The sequence below is a fragment of the Phacochoerus africanus genome, chromosome 1, assembly GCF_016906955.1.
Source record: "Phacochoerus africanus isolate WHEZ1 chromosome 1, ROS_Pafr_v1, whole genome shotgun sequence".
NCBI lineage: Eukaryota > Metazoa > Chordata > Mammalia > Artiodactyla > Suidae > Phacochoerus > Phacochoerus africanus.
The window spans coordinates 139,754,935-139,778,027 of NC_062544.1; the positions used below are offsets into that span (position 1 = coordinate 139,754,935).

The following is a 23,093-nucleotide window of genomic DNA, read 5'->3' on the forward strand; positions in this document are numbered from 1 at the left end:
AGGATACACAGGAACTCTCTGTATTATCTTTGTGATTTTCTGTGAATCTATAATTAGTTCAAAATAAGTTTTGTTTTGAAACCAAAAATATATTCCTTTGGCTCCAAGAAGCTTTTCAGCTTAAAATTCTGTGAAAATGGTGTTGGTAATAACAGTGGAAATAGCAGAGGGGATGAGTAGGTGTAAAGTATTTACTCTGGGAAAATACAGAACTAAGTACTTTATGTACAACTCATGTATTTCATTTAGTCTTCAGAACAACTGTGTGACTGTAAATATTATTAGTTCTGTTTTACAATAATTTTCCCCAAAGAGTAGAAGCTTTTAAACAAAAGCTACTATGGTAGGAGGAGCCCTGGGGAAGCAGAGCATTCCGTGAATTAGACCAAACCTAGAAGGGCAGAGTTTTAGGAACTTAGAAGGAGCACATCATGCTGATACTAGAATAGAAAACTACTTTGGAACTTGTTGACTCTCCTTGTGAATTTTATCCCTCATCAGAGAGGCTGATTTTGAATCAGCTGTTCTGAAATGCTGGATCTAGAAAGAAGACTAAGAAGACTCTTTCCACTGTAGACAGCCTTCTAGTTAACTACCCAGCAAGCCAGGAGAAGTTTGAGGTTTTAAAAGCTGACACCAGCATTATCTCCTCAATGGTGGCAATGCTTGAATGAATGCATTTACTATAAGTTTATCTTTATGGGATGATGAGGTAATAAAGATAATAGATAAATGTTAAAATAATATGAAATTCTCAAGTCCTAAAAGGACCAGCCTTAATAGCCTCCATCCACTGGCAGTGTTCCCAGTGGTGTTTCTACCGACCGTGATAGGACAGGCACTCATAATTATCCTTTCTTCTTCAATAATAGAGTAAAACATCACACCCATATATTTCCCAAATGAGACTGCCATTGCACATCCTGTTAAGGTGTTATCATTCTTATTCTCTCTCTTGAGAAATGATACTAAAGCACAACTTTCATTTTCAAGGGTTCTGTTGCCACTTACAATACCCTTGACATGTGACCAAGAGTCATTTAATTAAATAAAAACAAACAGTTGAGAATTGCATAGAGGGCTTCTCTTAGCCTGATGCTTCTCTCAGATAATGTAATATTAATATATTAAAGATCATTGATAAATAATAAAAAGTTGCCTTTCCCAAAGGGAAGAGGTCCTGTAGTGTACCTTATTCCAACACTGAGAGACCAGTGCCCTCTAGTAGCTCTCTAGTAAGAAATTTTATCTTCTAAGTATCTTAGATTTAGCAAATGAGGATCTCCCAGTATTGGTGCTACTCTCAGGCTCAAGTGGGTAATTTGATACTTGGTTTTGTCTTTTCTGAACCCTTAGGAACCCACTAAAGTTTCACCTTCAAAGTGCCTAATTTTTTCCAGTGCCAGCAATTATGAGTTCTAATAGTACCCTATTGGAACCTTATATATAATGTTGAAAACCTGATTCTCTGTGAATGTCAAATACAGGCTTCTTTTTCTTTTCTTTCAGGCCTCTTCTGGGCAGATGTTTGGGAATGGGAATAAATATGGGGTACCCAACACAGAAAACATCATTCCACAAAATTTAGGGTATTTCACGTTCAAAAAATGGTCACAAAATGGCAGAATGTCAAGAAACCCGTTAACGGGTGAAGTATTCAAATGCAGATGAATGTCTGACAGTTTTGCCCTAGAAAGCACTGCAGCTTATGTTGGCAATTGGTAGATTCACAGGCTTAGATAACACTAGAAGTAAATGAAGCAAATTGAATAAACAAAGAGAGAAATGTTTAAATTTATAATTTCCTTTTTATTAGTGAATGATATTCAAAGACAGTCTTTTCTCTAGGATATCCAAAATATGCACATACATAGTACAGTACAAATGCTTTTAAAACTGAAATGTGTGTTTTCTGCCTTCTATGTGGCTGATATCATGCTATCTCAAATCCCATAAAAGCAATATATAGTATTTTTTTGAGAAATAACACCCGTGTGTTGTGCACAGTTTGATTTATGTAAACTCATTTCAAATGCAATTGCAGAATTCCTCCTGAACAGATGAAAAATGTCTGCTCAAAGTGATAAAAATATATGTGTGTAGAAAGATATAGTTTTAAGAAGGGATTTTTATGTTATAGATGTGTAACTTTATTTCACAAAATACCTTTTTAAAAAAACTTCTAGAGACTCGATTCTTTTTTATATGCATTAATATGTCAGTTCAAGTGTTAACCCAAGATTAGAAGGAGCCTGTTCTGCTACAAGAACCTTTCTGTGTTGAAAATTAGCATGTGTTGGATTGGTAAATGGGGAAATGATGTCAATATAACAGATGCTGACTTTGGCCATGCATTTCTCTAGTTTAAGCAACCAAACACAAAGCCTACTAATGCAGGTCAACACAATGAGCCAAGGCAGAGAACATACTGATCGTGACTCCAGTTCATCCACATTTCTCCTCTTGACTTAGTTTGGCCATGTACTATAACATGGCAGTGTTTAAAGCTTGGTTTGCACTTATATTATAGTTTACCAATTTCAGCTCTTTCTTACTCTCTCTCCCAGCTTCCTTGTTTCATTAAGCTATCCACACACACACACTGAAGTCCTATGTTTTTCTGAAGTATTTATCTATTAGGAATTTATGCTGGTTTTTTTAATCGTGCTAACATAATTACTAGAATGATTGTTATTTTTGTTAGTATTCCTGTTACATAAATATTGGCTAAGTCTGTCCTGACCTTATCTTTTTTAGAAACCCATAATTTTTATGTGATTTCGCAGATCATACAAGAAAGGCATTTATCTCATTATAGCAAAAACATTTGTACTCATACTCTACTTATTAATTGCATTTATCATTATGGAATTACTCTCTGAATTATAGATTCCCCTCATAAATCCAAGGTACACAGATTGAGATATCAATTACCTACGAGATTCATTTATTTAATTTAACCTTCACATAGTAAAACCAGCCCCATGTGTACATTGCATCATCCCATTAAAAAGTAGCCTTCTCATCTTTCTTCCTTTCTAGACATTGATAGTATTTCTCCCACAAAAGCACTTAATAAAAATTTAACTGGCTTCCTCTCAATCCTGTTTTTATTTATTTTTTAATCACTAGCATATGCTTTGGGTACAGTTTTTAAAAATTGACCCCCATTCTCCCCAGCCACATACATACACATTCACTGTCTGTCCTCTTTTAAGTAATTTGTGGTTAGTATTTAAATTTTACATTAAACATGGTATGAAACCTTAAATTCCATCAGGTTGGACTGCAATGAGTCAGGGATTTTTAAATATGGCAAAACTATGATTCCAGGAGATAAATCCCTTCTCGCAACAGATCCTAAAACACGTTAACTCAATTTACTCAGGTGAAAATGGAAAATTTTCAAAAAGGCATCTTTTATGTTTCTGTAAGGATATAGATATATATAACTTTTGTTTTAGGAAAGAAATAATTATTTAATATTATTTCCACATAACTACAAATTTGGTGTCACCATATGCTTGAATTTTTGGGAAGACTGATAGTGAGCATGGAGTAGAGTTTTCTATGAGTAAGTCACACTTTCTTCTACAAGAGCCAAACATTGCAGTAGGCAGTAGTTGTTGAACATAGTTGTTTTTAGGGAGAAGTTTACAGAGGGTGATGATAAGACATTTCAGCACGTCCTCTGACAGAGATATGCACAGAGCTGCTTGCTGTAAGACAGATCAGAGACAGTGACTCCAAAGAAGGGAGGCTTTAACCTACACTAGACTAAAAATACCTTGTGAGTGTGTTGTTTTTGGTTTGGTTTTTGGGTTTCATTAGGTTTTGGTTTTGATTTTGTCATTCCCTTTTGCTTCCCTGAAATTTTTAAATTTTTCTTCATTTGGACATGGAATTTTTTTTTCCAAAAGAATCCCTCAGTAGGGTGATGGAATGTTTTACATCTCAGTCTTTGTGCTGAGAACACCAAATTCATCAAGCTGTGCACTTCCAACTGGTACATTTTAACCCTATACAAATTATACCTCAAGTTGTCATAAATCCATCAAAACTTCCAGTTCTGCCCCCTTTACTTCAGAAAAAAAAAAATTATCCTCCCTTTGATAAGACAGCAGTAAGTGCATTACAAAAGAAAAAAACTATAAAGAATGATCTAGTGGAGTTTTTCTTTCATAATAATTAATTATTTCATTTTCTGTATTCTTTTCCAGCTGTAGGTCCAGATTTTTCCAGAACCCTAGTAAAAAGGGTAACTCTTGTCAAAGTGGGAGGTGAAGTTGTCATTGAGTGTAAGCCAAAAGCTTCTCCGAAACCTGTCTACACCTGGAAGAAAGGAAGGGATGTCTTAAGAGAAAATGAAAGGTAGTATCTTGAAATATTTTTAATATTTAACTATAATTATTGGTCTGTTATTAATAGTCCTAGAGGAAGGAATTTATGATCTCATATTCTTGGACTAAATGTTAAAGAACTGAAGCTTTGGAATAGGGTGGTAAATTAGTTGGTCTTTATAATATTAAAATTCTAGAAAGCCCTCCCTGTGCAGATTGATCATATTGCTATAAAAGGCTGTCAGAGATGCGCAAAGATGAGGAGCTAGAAATATCCTCCTTAATTTTAGCCTAAAATTCTTCTGTAGATTTGTCCACCTTTCTCCAGCCTACTTCCTTTTCATGAAAACAAATACATCAAATTCATCTTTGTTGTAACAACCCCTCAAATATATGTCAGTGGCTAGTATGTCTCTTGTTAATATCTCCTTTTTTGAAGCTAAATACCTCTTAATTTCAAAACTCATCCTCAAATGACATGGTTTTGATTTAATTGTGAAACTTTTTTCAAATTTTTTTCTGTCTGATGTTTGAACTCTTCACCTAAATTTCCTATTATATATGAATTACATTTAGAATACATGTTGTTTATATAATGTAATTATATGGGGCTGTTTGGGGTTTTAGGTCATTTGGGACAAATGTCAGGTATCTCTTAAGACTTTTTCTTGGCTATCACCTCTATAAAATATCCCCCTCCCCTTTCTGTAATCTACTCAATCTGTTGGAAAATGGTAATTATGCATGTCTATGTCACCCAAAAGATAACATTTACCAGCTGTATACATAATGATTTTAATCGATGTTAAAGGGCAAGTACTCAAGGATGCAATTGAGGAGCCTGTAAAAATATGTATCTACTTTACACCTGTACACATTTGGATTTGCATATGCAAGTAGATCATTGCACTTATGATGATGTCTCTATTAATGATTTTTATAAACAAACCTGATATGGTTTATAGGTGGTGTATTTACATATATTACATTCATAATATACAGTCCTTTCTGATTTCTATTATATAAAGAAAGTAGTATAGTTTACTAATTACTGGCATGACATTCAAATTTTAAACAAAATCTGGAAATTTAGAGTCCAGTTTCTTATTTTGCTGCCGTAAACATCAGGTTCCTTTCCCATTTGGCTTTACTGTTGCCAAAAATTGTTATGTAAGAATACTTTTAATAGTTACATATTTACTTTGATGTGTATTAAAGCATAGTTGAAATATAATTAATATGTACCACATTAAGTCTACATTTTAAAAGTTTTAATGTAGCAATGATATAAAGACAAAGTATTTTAAAATAATATGCATAATAGACATATCAAGAACCATAAATGAATGAAGTTTGAATAACATGGTAGATCAATTCAGGAGAGGCTAAGCTTTGCTAATTCGCAAACAACCTGCAGTATCCTAAAACAACAAAAGGCAATTTTTCATCAACACTGCATGCCTATCAGGGGCCTGCTAGGGGCTTTGTTACCCACTAAAGCCAAGGCTGATAGAATAGCACTTTCTAGAACTTGAGAATTGCAGAAGGAAAAGAAGGTAGCTCAACATCCATGAGCTCTTAAAGCTTCTACCCAAAAGAGAAAGACTTCATTTTCACTCATGTTTCATTGGCCAAAACAAGTCATGTGGCTCTGCCCAAGTTCAACCCAGTAGGGAAATACAGTCTTACTATGTGCCTAGAAGAAAAGTAATAGCAATAAGGACTGTATTAAGGACTGCTTACCACTGCTATAACTCAATAATTACTACAAGTTAATTGGATTAACATTGGGAAAATGGCTTATCAGCATTGATAATTCTTTTTAATAAGTGAATTTAATTAACTGTTTCCATCGCTTGTCATACAGCCAAGTTTATCTCTTTCCAATGTTTGTTTTTTCTTCTAACTTGATTAATATCGCTTCAACAGTTATATGGCACAGAAGATATCTTTAAAGCAAGAAAACTCCCCATCATTACTCAAATCTTGGTGTTTATTACCTCTATCTGGAGCATCACCAGGCATGACCCAAGCTATCAGGATTAGCATGTTTTCTCCACATGGGTGCTATGTTCTCAGAGTTCTGCTTCTCCCTTCTGCCTTGCCCACAATGTATTGAACAGATAGATTGGTTTTCACAGTGTAAATGAATCCAAAAACTGGCCAGGTGTAATTTGAAAGGGCATGGTGGGAATTTCAGTGTGTGCCCCATCCAAGGAAGACACCTGCCACTTAATTTCAGCACATTGCCACCAAATGGAGATGCTAGTCCAGTGCCTCCCCACCTTCTCATTTTTCAAGAGAAACTAGAAATATGGACTTTTATTTGAACTTAATTTTTAAATGTCAGTGACTTTTTTTTTTTAACTTTAATATTAGTACAATGTGAGCCACACATCCATGGACCAAGTCCAAGTTTACTCTGTAGGTCACTGGTTTTCAGCTTATGAGAAAGACATAAGTTCAACTGAACATCCTGTAATTTCTGAAAAGAGTGGAAAATAAGAAAGATATTACTATTATTTCCTCATTGACAGAGAAGAAATTCTGCCATTTTCACTTTTTTTTTCTGTTAAAGGAGAAATGTAATTAAGTGGATAAGTGAACCAAAGCAATCATATGTAGAATTCATCAGTGAAAAACTTTAGAATTCCCATCTTAGGAAAGGATTGAAATTGTTAGAGCAACATAAAAGGGAAAAACATTTGATTATGGCCAGTGTTAAATAATAGTTTCTAATATACTGAGTTGTTAGCCCTAATTCTCTCTCTCTCTTTTTATTTTTTTTTTTCTGGTCTCTTTTTAGGGCTGCACCTGCAGTGTATGGAAGCTCCTAGGCTAGGGGTCCATTCAGAGTTGCAGCTGCCCCCCATGCCACAGCCATAGATAGCAATTGGGATCTGAGCTGCTGCATCTGCAACCTGTATCATAGCTCATAGCAATGCCAGACCCTTAACCCAATGAGTAAGGCCAAGGATTGAACCCACGTCCTCATGGATACTAGCTGGGTTTGTTACCGCTGAGCCGCGACTGGAACTCCCATAATTCTCTTTTTAAATGTGGAATCCTAAGAATCAAAAGGCAAACTTTTAACATTTGAATAAAAGATTATTAATCTCAATAACAAAGTATTCATATAAATAAAGCTCCAGTGGAACTAAACTTTATGATCAAATACTATTTTTATTAACATTCTCTCCCTAGAGTCTATATTTTGACTTTGCCGAAAAGTACTTATTAAGTGATTTTTAATTTCAAATTTAACTAATCAATGGCGTACAAATGAGTTTACAGGAAAAGTATAAGAAGCAACATTTTAAAGTGTTGACTTTTTATCTTATTTAATCATAATGTGTATTACAGTTATCACAGTAGGTATGGATTCAGAAATACAGGTTTAATGTTAACAAGTGAACAGTTTTAAAAATACATTTGTACGTGCTTATTTTGGCTTTTCGAGGCTTTAGAAATTTAAATCATATTTATACAGACCTTATCTCTACTAAACCAATTATCTAAGTGAAAAAAATTAATCTTCAGTTTTTATTTCTTTGCTATCGTATAGGCAGCATATCCATATACATAAATCATTCCTCATTTTCCTGTGTATTTATCCAGCAGTCATAATGTAGGCAATATCAGACATTTAAAACAGGGATGACAAGGGCTCAAGTACTTTATTTCTCAGGAGAGGTTTCTAGTCACCACCGAAACAGTAGAGTCACTTGGATTAATCAAGCAATTAAGCCTACTAACTTGAGTAAGTAAGATAATTGTGTTTACTTTTGGTTTCTAGTCTGAAGGCACTTGAGGAAAATGAGATTTAAGTTGATCTATTAAAAAAAAAACTTGAAAATACAGAAAGAAAAAAAATCATTAACAAAAACCTAGTCCCCTAGAATTATAGGGAGCCATAAAACCAACCAGGATGGACTCTTGGTTGCAAGTGACAGAACTCAATTCAAAGCTGGCTTCAGTACACAAGGGAAGGCTCCATATTTGAGAAGGCCAGGGAAGGACCATGACTGGAGGTGTGACAAATCCAGTGCTCACACTCTGACTTCAGGACTAGTTTACGCTCCTCATCTCTTACCAGCACCTTCCTCTGTGTTGCCTCCATTTTCCTATAGGCTTTCCTCTCCTGGCAGTAGGTCTGCTGCGCACAGACCCATGTGTGTCCTCTTTTCTAATATATAACAATTTTAGAATAGATGCTCCTGGACTTGAATAAACCTGCTTTGGGCAGCATTCTTCCCTGAGCCAGTCCCATTCAGAGGGGATGTGGTACCTTGACTAGAAGGACTTGATCATACCCATATACTCAGAGGCACTTGGGGAAGCTCCACCTCACACATCATGGACTGAAAATGGTATAGGAGTTTCCCCAAAGAAACACAGGATCCAACAGCCAGAAGAAGAAGTGGCTGCTGGGCAGGATCAGTGTCAAATTTTGACTATAGTCATGGAACCCAGTCTCCATTGCAAAATGGGGTCCCCGCAATGGCTGGACCCTCATCTTTCCCTGGTTACATCTCAGGTGGAGACCTAACTATTAGATTACTTCTTCCTAACCTGAATCCTTGTAATTTCCATTTACCTTTTTTTTTCTTTGCCTTCTGAAGTTATACTAAGAAATCTAATTTTTCTCCACCAAACCGCTTCCCTTTATATACTGGCAAGCTATTCTCACGTCCTCCTTTAGTTCTTTTCCAAGCTCAGATGCCCCTGATAGTTTTCCTTTGGCATTACATGGAATCCTCTCACTGTCCTAATCATGTCTTCCAGTGTCCTTCTGAGAGTCAGAGTTAAATCTGCCATTCAGAATTAAAACAGTATTAATAAGGGGATAAATAGTTTTCTTCCTCTCCAGAGCAAAAGATGATGCTTATTGTCATATCATATCCCTAAATGGAAAAAATGATCTTCAGTGAGCTAGATTAGTAAGTCAGGCAGGTATATATCAAGACTATTCCCTTCCATTGGTTATTTTAAAAAACTAACTTAGTGTTTAAAGGAATGAATCTAGTTGTCTGGAAAATTCAGTTAGACAAAATTTTATTTCTCACGGAAGCTGAGGAAATGAGTGAAATGTTACTCAAGTTAATGCTCTGTCAATAAAAACTTATTCTTACTCATGCTTGAGAATTCTTCTCCTTCCTTTTATACATTGGGCTAGTACATTACGTCAAGCTAAAGGATAATAACCAAGTATAGATATGCCACTGAATGTTGCCAAAAAGAATCTGAAACTTACAGCCTGCCTGTCACAGGTGTGGTTTCAGAACAGCAGCAGGATTGTTGTATCAAACAAGCCAACATAAATTTGATCAATGTACAAAGCATTCAATGTGTGCTTAGTGCAAGCTAAGCCTTCTGCTTGGCCCTGGAGATAGAAAAAGAAGGCATAAACCCAGCCCTCAAGATGCTCATAGAAAAGTGCAAAGGACCCAGTAGCAAAATAACAATATAAGTTTCTCAGTAATCCTAGGGCATGTATTATAAATGTGATATGTTTAGAAGGAACATTGAAAAGTGTAGGCCAACAGTAGATTGTAGAAGCCTTGAATTTTATATCTGTAGAGTTTAGACCTGAACTCCCAGAGAGAATAGAAGAATTTTATGCAGGGTAGTGCATGGTCATACTCATGCTGCCCAAGGTTTGCTCTACCTGCAGCGTGGAAGAAGAATCAGAGCTGAACAAGATTAGAACGGTAGCAACTACAGGGAGCAGTCTAGGACAGAAATCAAAAGGACTTCAGAGATGTCAGTCTCCTGAGAGTAGAGAAGGACAGACAGATAGATAAGATATTAAAGCATAGAATTTAAAAGACTTAATGACATATTAAATAGAATGATTTTTAAGAGGAAGAAGGAAAAAAAAGAAAATGACTTCTAGGATTCCAACTTGACCAGCTGGTAGATGGCAATGTCATTTTCCACAGTACTGAGTTATAGAAAAAAACAAGTGTGAGAGAGGAAAATAAAGAGATTAATATTAACATGTTAAATTTGAGGTGCCTGCAAGTGGAGATGTCACATTCAAACTGGAATTTCCACTAAAGTGTCACCTTGTCAGCAAAGCCTTTTTCCACTAATGTAGTTCACATTGTCAACACTGGCCCCATCCTCTTTCCATGCTTTATATTTTCCATAGTTCCATCGCTATCTAACATGCTACATACTTACTTTTTTGTTTGTTTCCTTATCTGTTTTCTCCACCTTCCATTTAATTGTAATGTAAATTCCATGAAAACAGAGACTTGTGCATTTGTCTATGTGTGTGTGTGTTTGGCTTCAACAATACAAATTTAATATCTCAGAACCCAAGAGATCAAAAGTCTGAAATGGTTTTCCTCAAGCTAAACTCATTCTAGGGGGCGAGTAGATGTCCAGCTTTCTAGAATTTCTAGAAGTCACCTGCATACCTTGGCTCATGACCCCTTCCTTCATCTTTAGATCTAGCAGAAGCAAAGTCACTCCAGTCTAGGCCTTACATCACATCACTTCCACCTCCTCTTCTGCCTCCCTCTTCTAGTTTGAAGAACGTCGTGGTTGCATAAGGCCCTGTGTATTTTGCCTCCTTCTGTAACATTGGCCTCTAGGACAATACCTGGCATGGGGAGAGTGTTCGCTGAGTGAAAGACCAACAGGAAATAGGAGTCTGAGATCAGGAGAGTAATGACCTAGATGACACCAGGGGATAAGAAGCCATGGAGTGGATAAGTCTGTCTGGAGAGAGTTTTGTAGAATGAGAACACATGTGAACCAAAGGAAGGAACCTTGAGGAATGGCCACATGTGATAAACAGAAGACAAGGGAGCAGAAAGTTTCAAGAAGGAGCAAGCACTTAGTGCTTCCAAGAGGTCCGACAAGATAATGGCTCAAAGATAAGATTTGGGGACCTTTAACATCATCTTGGGTGGAGCACTTTTAGGTCACTGTAGATATTTTTGGAGACACAATAAAATGGCATAATCATCCATATTCTTAGGCTTTTTTTTTTCCCCAGACTGAAATGCCTGTTTAGATTTGCCTCGCCCCCACGGTATAATCAGATCTAGGCTAACATTCTATGAGACAATTCCACCCAAATAGGAATCAAATTTATGTCTTGTCTAGAGACATTGTAGTCTTCCTCCAAAGTGAAATTAGATCATGACCCTAATTCCTCTCTTCCCAAAGGCCTTTAGCAGAGTTGAAATTCATGTAATATGTGGAGGAAAATCCCAGCACAGGGCAGCAAAACTCCACGTTGCATGTAAGGTGTGAAACCCTGGTCTGAAGAAGCTGGCAGTCTGGGAGGCAGAGCAAATGTGATGGCAGGTATTTGCCCTGAAGGCTGATCAAATCCTTGCATGGAAAGGAAAGTTTATTGCTTCAGGCATTCTGTTTCTCTTCTGGAGGCAGAGTGTCTATATCTGTGCTCTTAATGAGAAACCTGCCCTCAAGATATCGCTTACAGTTGCTACAGAGCCATACAGCTCTGTTATTAGGAATTCTGCCCTGGGGAACAATTATGTTATTGCAATAATTAGAGGCAGTTCATCTCCATAATAATGGAAATCCTGCCTTGGAGGCAAAACAACATCAAAACAACTGGAGCATCATTGCTCTATAGATAGAATCTGTTGCCCTGCTTATTGATAGTACTGTATCATTTTAATTTTGCAAGTGCAGTCATGGAAATAGACAGAGCCTAGCCTGCCCTCCAAATTCAGACCTGGAACTTTCCTTCATTCCTTCGGTTTGTCTCTCTGAGAGCCATGCATGAAATAGTTATTGCTTTAATAAGCTCCCCTGAAGAGCCGTTGCAGAAGAATTTGGAGACATTTGTTTTTAAATGTTTGTAATATGCAGACCCCATTCTGTGGAGAGTCCTTGAACCCTTGAGCCCTCAGCCACCAGCCTCTTCTGCCTTGGTACAATGTGTCATGCTGTAGTACTGTCAGAAGTTAAAGTGACGTCCAAGTTCAGGCAGGGACTACCTACCACCTGTTCTATCCATGTGATCATGATACTGGTTATGCCTCAGGTAAGTGGGTTTGCAGATGGAAGTGTTTAAAATAAGGTCCCCAATCTAAAGGCAGTACTGGATAAAATCCTTCCAGGTGTCTCCCACATTCATTCTTTCTTTGTCAGTCAATCCTCTGCCCCATCCTAATTTCTACCCTTATTATGCACTTTGCAACTATTAAACTCACATTTTACCTGGTTTGTTTGGAATCAGGTCTCACTCACATCTTCCACAAGATGAAACTTCCCACATCACATCCCTGATAGATTCAATTCAATAAACATTTGTCACATACTTCCTCTGTACTAGACACATTTGAGAGTATGAACCTAACCTAATTTAAATCAGGGTTCTACAAGTGTCATTTAAAAGCGGACAAAATTTCTTATAGAAATCTGTAGGGTTGAAGGAAAAAGACATTTCACCTTATTACAGGTATTAATTTTGTTTTTTAAAATTTATTGTTTGGCCATGTGGAAGCATGTAGAAGTTCCTAGGCCAGGGATGGAAACCCAAGCCACAGCAGTGACAATACCAGGTCCTTAATCCTTAGGCCACCAGGGAACTCCTAAGTTTTATTTTTTAAAACTACATAAAATACCATTCTGTAGTCCCAACACACATATACATATTCGTATTTTGATATACACACAAAGAAAAAGCCTAGAAGGAATTCTACCAAAATGTTAACAGTGGTTTCCCTGAGAATTGGGACTGGGTTTATTTTTCTCCTTTCTTTCCTTCTTTTTTCCTTCTTTCCTTCCTTTTACAGTTATAGATTTTATATGTATAGGTATGATTATTTAATTATCTTTATTTCCCATAACAGACTGAAATGCCCATGAGCAAAGATGCCATGTGTGTTTGGGCACACACGTGCCCCCAGCTCCTGGCACCATTCCTAGAATACTGTAGATACTCATGATTTTTGTATGAAATGAATGAACCAAGCAACCAACATCATCTGATTCTTAGAAATCAGTGGAGAAGATGATGTTGGGATTTTTAAGTGAAAGGAGCAGCAAGGAAAAAGCATTCACAAGGAAAGGACAGAGAGATTTTTGATCAGGGGAGATAAGGCTGGAAATTTTCTCAAAATCAGGCTGAGAAAGATGTGTCAGGCTGAGGAGCTTGCACTTCACTGCAGGGCAGACAGGGTTAGGGAGATATTGGCATGGTTCTCCACACTCCTTTTATTTTATTTTTATTTTTATTTTTATTTTTATTTTTTATCTTTTGAGCTTTTAGGGCAGCACCCACAGCATATGGAGGTTCCCAGGCTAGGGGACAAATCGGAGCTGTAGCTGCCAGCCTACGCTAGAGCCACAGCAATGCCAGATCGAAGCCGCATCTGTGACCTACACCACAGCTCACGGCAATGCTGGATCCTTAACCCACTGAGCGAGGCCAGGGATTGAACCCGCAACCTCATGGTTCCTAGTCTGATTCGTTTCTGCTGGGCCACAACTCCTTCACACTTCTTTTAAATTGTTTCTCAATTTGATCCGTTGATGTGTGCATTCTGAAAGCATCTGTGGGGACTTACTGTGCCCTCATCTGGGAAATCACTTGACTTTCCTAGAACAGTGTCTCTCCATCCTTCAAGCAGAGATCAAGAGGTAGTTCCCACTTAAGGTCTGTGGACTGGTGCTGAGCTGACTGCATTGGGACCAAGAGAGATACCTTTAAAAATACAGTATATACAATGGAATACTACTCAGGCATAAAAACAAACAAAATAATGGCATTTGTAGCAACATGGATGAAACTAGAGATTCTCATGCTTAAGTATGTCAGAAAGAGAAAGACAAATACCATATGATATCACTTATATGTGGAATCTAAAATATGGCACAAATGATCCTATCTATAAAACAGAAACAGATCATGGACATGGAAAACAGACTTGTAACAAAGGGTGGAGGGGGTGGGGAGGGAGGGAGACCACGGGAGGAAGTGGGATGGACGGGTAGTTTGGGGTTGGTAGATATAAACTATTACATTTAGAATGAATAAGCAATGAGGTCCTACTGTATAGCCCAGAGAACTATATCCAGTTTCTTGAGATAGACCATGATGGAAGATAGTATGAGAAAAAGAATGTGTATATATATATGTGAGTATATATATACGTATATATATACATATATAGGTATATAAAAAACTGGGTCACTGTGCTGTACAGCAGAAATTGGCACAACACTATAAATCAACTATACTCTAATAAAAATGAAAAAAATTTAAGATACAGAATCCCACTCTCTATCCTCAAAGATTCTTTCTAAAAATTTCCAAGATAAGACTCAGGAATCTGAATTGTTTTTTTACGTTTCCTGGGTGATTCTAATGCATAGCCAGGTGTCAATGGCTTCCCATTAACCTCAGAATGAACAGCCCATCCCAGGACCAGTGGAACCCTAAACTAGGACCCTAAACTGGTCAGACTTCTGCTTGTGCCCTGCATGCTTTGTCTTATTCTCCCTCAACCCTACTTCCTGAGCTGCATGGATCCCCTGTCAGTTCTTCAAATGGCCTTATTCTTCCTGCCACAAAGCTTTTCAACAAGCTGTTCTTTCTGCCCAGGACACTCTTACCCATGGCTTGACAAACTACAGCCCATGGGCCAGAACCGGCCCACCGCCTGTGTTTGCACAGACTGCAAGTTTGAGAATGAGTTTACGGTTTCAAATGGAAGGAAATAAAAATAGAAATACCATTTTGTGACACATGAAAATTAGATGAAATTCATGTATCAGCATCTCCAAATAAAGTTTTATTGGATACAGCCCCATACCCCTTCATTACCAAATTGTCTAGGCTACTTATGCCCTGCAGTGGGGGCAGGGTTGAGTAGATGGCAAGACATGGCCTGCAAAGCCTGAAATATTTACTATCTGGCCTTTGACAGATAAAGTTTGCCAACCCTCAGTCCAACTCATGGCACAATTCTGAAAGTGAGAGATTTTAAAACATCTTCCAGTAATACAAACTTCTCTTTGGCCTTTTTATTTTGGTTTTATTTTGGTTTGCTATGTCATTTAGCCATTCTGTGTGTCTTAACTTTGTGATGAAATTGTCACTTTTACTAGGTCCATCTAATGCAAAGTGAAGGGGAAATAAATTTGCCTGGAGGCCTAAATGCTGTCCCTTCTGTCTCTGGAGCAGTGGCTCCCAAATATTGCCAGAGGAAACTTCTTTTCATGCCCTCAAAACCTTGAACTCCCTGGAGAAATCAGCAGGGGCAGCTTTCAAGGTGGAGACACAGAATGTGAAAAGTAGCATGGAGAGGGAAAAAAAATATATATATATATATATATATATATATATATATATCTGATTCTCTTGCCCAAATTTCTAGAAAATCAATAAAAGAACAAAGTGACCGGAAAGCTTCATCAGGTTGAAGACCCTGTGGTGTACACTGACAGTCTTGCAGAGGGGCTTTTATTTTCATTTTATGGTTATCAAAATTATTTTTCAAATGATAAATGGTGTTGTTCAGTTGAAGGAGGAGAGGAGAGAAATCCCAACACTAGCTTCCCAGGGTTTTATAAAATGTGGCTATTCTGACAATATCTACACACATGGAGCAATTTAGAAACCACCAGTGAAGTACAAATTAACATATTATCTTCCAAACAAAAATAGGCCACAGCATTTAGGGAACCTGCAGAGAAGAAATGCTCAGGGTCAGCCTGGGTATGCCAGAGTTGGCTTCCACCAAGAAGTAAGTTTAAGCAGTTGTGAAAGAAAGTGGTCCACGTAGAGAGGCAGGAAGGGAAGCGTGAGGGCTGTGTGTTGGAGCTCGTTGATGTGCCAGATAAAGGGACAGGCATGAGCAAGCTTCACATAAGAAATGAGGGTGAAAGAGGGATCCTGACAAGTGGGAGACTTGATGGCCATTGAGTTAAATGAAAGAAATTGGAGAATAATCAGTAGGGAGAGGCTTCTGGTTCCTTAACAAGAGGTGATTCACATTATGAAGTAATGTTGACAGATCTAAAATAATAGTGACAGGAACACTGAGAGTCAGCTTGGCTCTGAAGAAGCGCAGAAATCTCTAGTTATTAAGTTGAAATGAGACTTTGATCTCCCTTTATGTCACCAGTGTGTTCATAAATAAACCTTGAGCTTTGGGAATTCCTGGGGATTCAGGACACTGAATACTTTTTTTTTCATGTTATTTCCTGTTTATCTTGTGGTCATTGCTTTTCTCCCATTTGTTAATAATAATAATAATAATAATAATAATAATAATAATAATAATAATAATAATAATAATACCTAGCTTTGTGTGTGTCTTTTCAGGACCTCACCAGCAGCATGTGGAAGTTCCCAGGCTAGGGGGCGAATCGGAGCTGTAGCTGCTGGCCTACACCACAGCCACAATGCTAGATCTGAGCCACAAGCCACATTTGTGACAACACCATATCCTTAACACAATGTGCAAGGCCAGGGATCAAACCCGTGTCCTCATGAATCCTAGTCAGGTTCATTACTGCTGCATGTGCCACTGTGGGAACTCCCAATACCTAGCTTTTTTTCAGTCTTTACTATGCTCTCTGCTAAATACTGTGTATATATTCTCTTTTAATCCACAGGAAATGATATGAAATCAGTCCTATCATTAACCCCATCTTTTAGATAAGGAAACCTAGACTCAAAGAAGGTATTGACTTTACTTTAGGTTGTAAAGCTTGGGAGTGTTAGAGCTGGGGTTCAAATCCAGGTCACTTATTCCAGAAGCTGTGTCTCCACCAGCTTGGCTTGAAGAAGGAACAAGCATCAGAGGCTTCTCTCTACTTAAAGACATCATGGAATCTGGTAGTAAGTCAATGAATTATTAGTAAAAATAAAGCTCTGCTTTCATTACCTCCCTTTTAAAACTGGAATATTGCTGATGCCTTTAATATGGAAAAGATGACTAGCCAGCCTTTACAGTTTTACAGCAGCTTTTACTGTTACTCATTTCATAGTTTCAATACTAAATTGGCAGCCTTCAGATCCATGGCTTTCTAGTTTCCTGGGGAAAGGAAGCATCATGGTCTGATTTCAGGGCTGGATTAGAAGCATCTAAGCCCCTGGGAGAAGAGGTAAATTAAGTCCTTGAACTACCTCAGCAGTGCCTTTGTTCAGAGAAAATAGCTCTGTATCATCAAATGGGTTTAAGCGATCATGAAAATATTCACACCAAAGTGGCATCTAATTAAGAGCAATTAGAACTGAAGTGATGTGACTGGATATGGAAACCAGAAAGGCAGTGTTTGTAGAGACAAGCCAGATAATTTGGGTTCCTCCTAACTTTGTCATTTCTAGAAATAGAACCTGCTAGATTGCTTGGATGTGTGGATGCTACATAAATATTGAAGGTCTGGTATTATGTACTGTGTTTGACCCTTTCTGCCTTTAGTGCAGTTTTATCCTCATATTTCAGTCACAGATACGCCAGAGTTAATTAGATCTCTACTAGTAAATATCCATTATGGTGTTTCTAAATCCCTTTTGCCAAATGATCTAATTAGAGCAACACTTGGCTCTCTATATAATTACAACATATGGCACCTAGAGGGTACATATAGTAGAATTATAGGTTGCCTGATGAGAAATCCAGGTGGTGGATAAAAGACTCTATTAAACAAAGTTGCTATGTGTGTGTGTGTGTGTGTGTGTTTTAATATATACAGTTCCTCTTCTCCCCAGAATAGGAAATATTTTATAATTTAACTGTCCTTCCACATGAAAGATAACTGAATTATAGCACAGGAGTTTTAAAATTTTAAATAAAACAAATAATTGATAATATTAGCATAACTTATTTAACCCTCCATGCCTTTGAAAATTATCCTGTATAGTTAGTCAGCAGTACAAGAAGCAGCTCTCTGTAAGATGAGTTATTTGATGGTATATATTCCTCCTTCCAAGCAAGATCACATACCTAAATGGCTGCAAACTGTATAATAAAAGTAGGACTGGATCCTTGACGAACAGTAAAAAAGGGGTTTTTAATGCGTACTCATAATCTCTGGAAGTAGACCAACCAGTTTGGGTAGATGATGAGTTCATTATCAGTGCGTTGAATCTGAAAGGCTTATTATGCGTTGGTATCTGAGATCCCACTTGGAAAGGCTTGTAAGAGTGAATTGTGGGAGTTTCCATTGTCGTTCAGTACATTAAGGATCCTCTGTGAGGATACGGGTTTGATCCCTGGCCTCATCCTGTGGGATAAGGATCCTCCGTTGCCACAAGCTATGGCATATGTTGCAGATGTGGCTCAGATCTGGTGTTGCTGTGGCTGTAGCATAGGCCAGCAGCTGCAGCCCTAATTCACCCCTTGCCTGGGAACTTCCATATGCCATGGGTGCAGTCAGGTTTTTTTTTTTTTTTTTTAAAGAGTAAATTGTATACATTTCTTCTCAAGACCATGTTCAGCGATGTCACATTGGTAGCTTGACATTGACCATAGAGGGAGTATGGATTAAATAGCATGGTAGTTTCCAAATGGCTTGTGGAAACTGGCATGTATATCAGGACATTCTTTTCCACAGAGGGACAGTTGTTAAACATTTACCAGCACATCATTCCTTGTAGTATGTAACACAGCTCAAAGTTGGCAATGCCAGTCTGTCACTTATGGGAGTGATCTAGGCAAGAAACATAGCCTCCCAACTCATTTTCCTTGAAGTGATGAAGGTGAACAAGTTTTTTTTTTTCCCTGAGAGAAAGTGGGAAAACAAAAGAGTTCTGGATAGCTTCTTCTAAACTGTGTCAAGTACTTAAGGGAGAAAAAGTCACAGCCCCACCAGAATTCATCAGAAAGCTAAAAGTTCAAATCAGGAAACTGGGGTGTTATAAAATTCCGGGGGAGAAGGTATCATAAATGGTAGTATTTGACATTGTCAGGTGTCACTGAGAGGTCATAAAGAATGAGAGCCTCAAACTATGTTTGGAGAGGTGATAATGAAGTCAAAAGTAAGCTGCAGGAGTTCCCATTGTGGCTTAGTAGGTCGCGGACCCAATATTGTCTCTGTGAGGATGCGGATTTGATCCCTGGCCTGCCTCAGTGGGTTAAGGACCTGGTGTCGCTGTGGATCCAGTGTTGCTGTGGCTTCCGTGTACCACTAGTCCAGCTGTAAAAGGAAAAATTTAAAAAAAAAAGAGGAAGAGAAGTAACTTTCAAATAAACATTTTCAGTAAGAGCAAAAGCTCTACTGACTGGATCAGTATCTGGGGGCAGTAGCTACTTTTTGCAGATATCAAGTCGTAAAAAGAGGAAGATCAGATGTACTAGAGGAGAGTGACGTGTTTGTGGCAAGAATCATAGTAGGATGGAGGACACGGGGACATATTTATAGCCTGAGGGGAATCACAGCAATGTAAGGAAGGAGTTAAAGATGTAAGGGAGGGGAGATATTCTCAAGGAGACCAGAGGGTATTGGATCTGAAATCAATTATTGTGGGGAAGAAGGATGAACCTGTCTTCTCTGACTGTGGGGAGGAAGAGAGGGTGGGTGAGGGCACAGAGAAGTAAGTGGGAAAGAGGGAGTTGAGGAATGTCATGTAATATGGCCTTGGCCATGATCTCAATAAAATGACAGTCAAGGTCATCTTATGAAAGTGTGGCTATGGGGGTGATTGTGTGCTTGAGAGAAAGAGACTCTGAACTGTCTTCTCTGGTCCATGTGATAGAAATTAGATAAGATTGGTTGGTGCTTTTTGTATTTTCAGTTGCTTCCACGCACATTGACTCCCTGTGTATTGATTTGCTCTAAAGGGTTTTATTCCAAAAGAGGTAGTTTGTTCCAAAGGATGCGTAAAGTTGTTATAGAAAGATGAAACTGCCTGCTCTTAACACCAAGAAAAATGTTTTTCAGGTGAATTCAATATGTTCTGACTCAGAAAAAAAAACAATGCACTTCAAAAGTACTGTTACCCTTTCTTATTTTCTCAAGGACTCTCACTCCTTCGGTCACCGCAGCTCTTTTCTTCATCAAACTCTCCCTTCTCTTTGAGTTTCTACTGAATCATTCCCATCAGCATATGTTCATCTTCCTCATCCATTTTTCCTCTTTTGTGCTCCTCTGTTTCCATCTCCTCCCATGGCTGTAATCACCATCTATACCAATAACTGTGAAATGTGCATCTTCAGTCCAGATTGAGCAGTTTGGGCTCAGCATGCCCCACATAGAACTCATTCAAGCCACCAGCCTCCACCCTAATACCTGTCCTTCTCCTACATGCACAATATTCCTCTGGTTGCTCCAGCCAGAAACCTAGAAATCATCTTTGGATTTCACTCTTTTTACATCCCACATATCCAATGCATTAGTAGATTTTGGTGATTCTACTTCCAAAGAACACGTAGAATTTATCTCCTTTCTATCTGCATCACGAGTGCCTTGGCCCAACCACCATCCTCTGCTATTGGATTATTACACTAGCCTCTGTCTTAGTCCATCCGAGATGCTATAACAAAAACCCGGTAGACTGGGTGGCTTAAATAACGGGAACTTATTTCTCATAGTTCTGGAGGCTGGGAAGTTGAAGATCAAGGTGTTTACAGATTCAGTGTCTAGTGAGGATCCACTTCCTGATTCATAGACAGCCATCTTCTGCTCTCACCTCACTTGGCAGAAAGAGGGAGGGAACTTTCTGGGGTTCCTTAATAGAGCACTAGTCCCATTCATGAGGGCTTCAGCTCCAGACCTTGTTATCTTCCCAAGCCCCACCTGCTAATGCCGTCATACTGGGGATTAGGATTACAACATACAAATTTTGAGGGGATGCAAACATTTGGTCCGTAACACCCTCTAATCAGTTGCCCCACTACCATACTCCCCACTTCTAGCCTGTTCTCTGAACCATGGCCAGAATGGTCTTTTAAAAAGGTAACAGATCTTATCACTAACCCTTAAGATACAAACTAAGCTGCTGACCAGGATCTTACAGACATTGCATGATCTGGTCTCTTATTGTATTGTTTTTGGTTTTTGTTTCAGTATCCTCCTGCTCACTAATGGAAGTGGCAAAGTGTCTTAACAGCATGTGTATCTTGTTTTCCTTAGATCACCAGTGCCTACTTTCCTCTTCAATTCCTTGCATTTTTCTGAATTTGAGATTACATATTTATGCCTCTTGGCCATCTCCCCAGACTTGCGTGGTAACTGGGTGAGGACCGGACCTGGTTTCCTTCACCACTGATTTTCCAGCACTAGCACACCGAGGATTTTAATAAATAGTTGTTGAGTAAACAAAGAAAAAAATCAGTAATGTCGCAGTGAATCTCATTTTGTAAAGGATTTGAGGCTGCTTCAAAAAATACAAGCAATAGCTAAGATAAAAGTTAGCAATTTAGGGAGTAAGAATAATAGGAAATTATCAGTAAACAAAAATGTCAGAAATGAAATTAGTACATGGAAATGTATTCTGTATGTCACAGATTTAGATAGATGTTCATGTCTTACGACCTAAGCAAAGAGAGAAACATAGTTTAAAAAACCCTATATAGCTGTAAGTTTTAAAATTGTTTTGTATGATAGTAATATCTTAGAAAAAACTTCTGCATGAAACGCAATCTACTATAGTAGAGACAAGATTTCATAGATGTGCCTTATTTTTATACTTTTGGCAAGTTATATAGAGATAAAATGGAAGTTAATAAACACAGTTCTGTGAGATGGGCTAAGAATGAATGAATGAGTGAATTTTTAAATTTATTATTCTTTTCTATTCATTTTATTTTATTTTTATTTTACAGCCTCATTTGTGGTGTATGGAAGTTCCCATGCTAGGGGTTGAATCAGAGCTGTAGCTGTAGCCTATGACACAGCCATGGCAACACTGGATCCAGGCCACATCTGCCACCTACACCGCAACTTGCATCAACACAAGATCCTAACCCACTGATTGAGGCCAGGGATCAAACCTGCATCGTCACAGATGCAATGTCGGGTTCTTAACCCGCTGAGCCACAGTGAGAACTCCATGAATGAATGAAAGAATGAATGAATTTTTAAATTTATCATTATTTATGAAATGGAGAGGCTTGACCCAAGGGTTAAGTTTTAAGTATCTACAGAAGTATTTTTTCAGTGCTAGTTTCATGTTTACAAAACACCAAAGTGGAGGTAGGGGCGACACATTTTGTATAAAGTGGTTTTCTCTGATCAAATAAGTATAAAGTCTATATTTCAGACCTCAGAGCCTTTACTATGCTATTTGAACTGAGAATCTCCAAAGAATTGTTTTTCCAAATTTACCTGGAAATTAATCTTATGACACAGAATACCTCAAGGGACTGGAGTTTCAAGGGGGTGGGGAAAACTTCAGAAAATTTTGAACTGAATGAATGTATGGGTTCATTTATTATAGGAATTCTGTCATTAGTTTTAATGATGACAATTAAAAATTTTTTTGTTTTAGCTGATTTACAATGTTCTGACAATATCAGCTGTACAGCAAGGTGACCCAGTTATACATATATATACATTCTTTTTCTCACATTATCCTCCATCATGTTCCATCACAAGTAATTTAATATACTTCCCTGTGCTATACAGTAGGATCTCATTGCTTATCCATTCCAAATGCAATACTTTGCATTTACTAAACCCAAACTCCCAGTCCATCCCACCCTCTCCCCTTTCCCCTTGGCAACCACAAGTCTGTTCTCCATGTCCAGTCTTTTGTTTCTTTTCTGTAGATGGGCTCATTTGTGCCATATGTTAGGTTCCAAATATAAG

At 38.0% G+C, this 23,093-nt stretch overlaps 1 protein-coding gene across 4 annotated transcripts in view; it reads left to right on the forward strand.

Moving 5' to 3' along the window:
* CNTN4 (contactin 4) overlaps positions 1-23,093 on the forward strand; it is a 985,539-nt gene that overhangs the window by 840,324 nt on the left and 122,122 nt on the right. For all 4 annotated transcript variants that reach the window (XM_047779322.1, XM_047779348.1, XM_047779332.1 and 1 more), the window contains one exon: positions 4,221-4,371. In XM_047779322.1, coding sequence (XP_047635278.1) covers positions 4,221-4,371 — 151 coding nt within the window. The remainder of the gene's footprint in view (positions 1-4,220; positions 4,372-23,093) is intronic.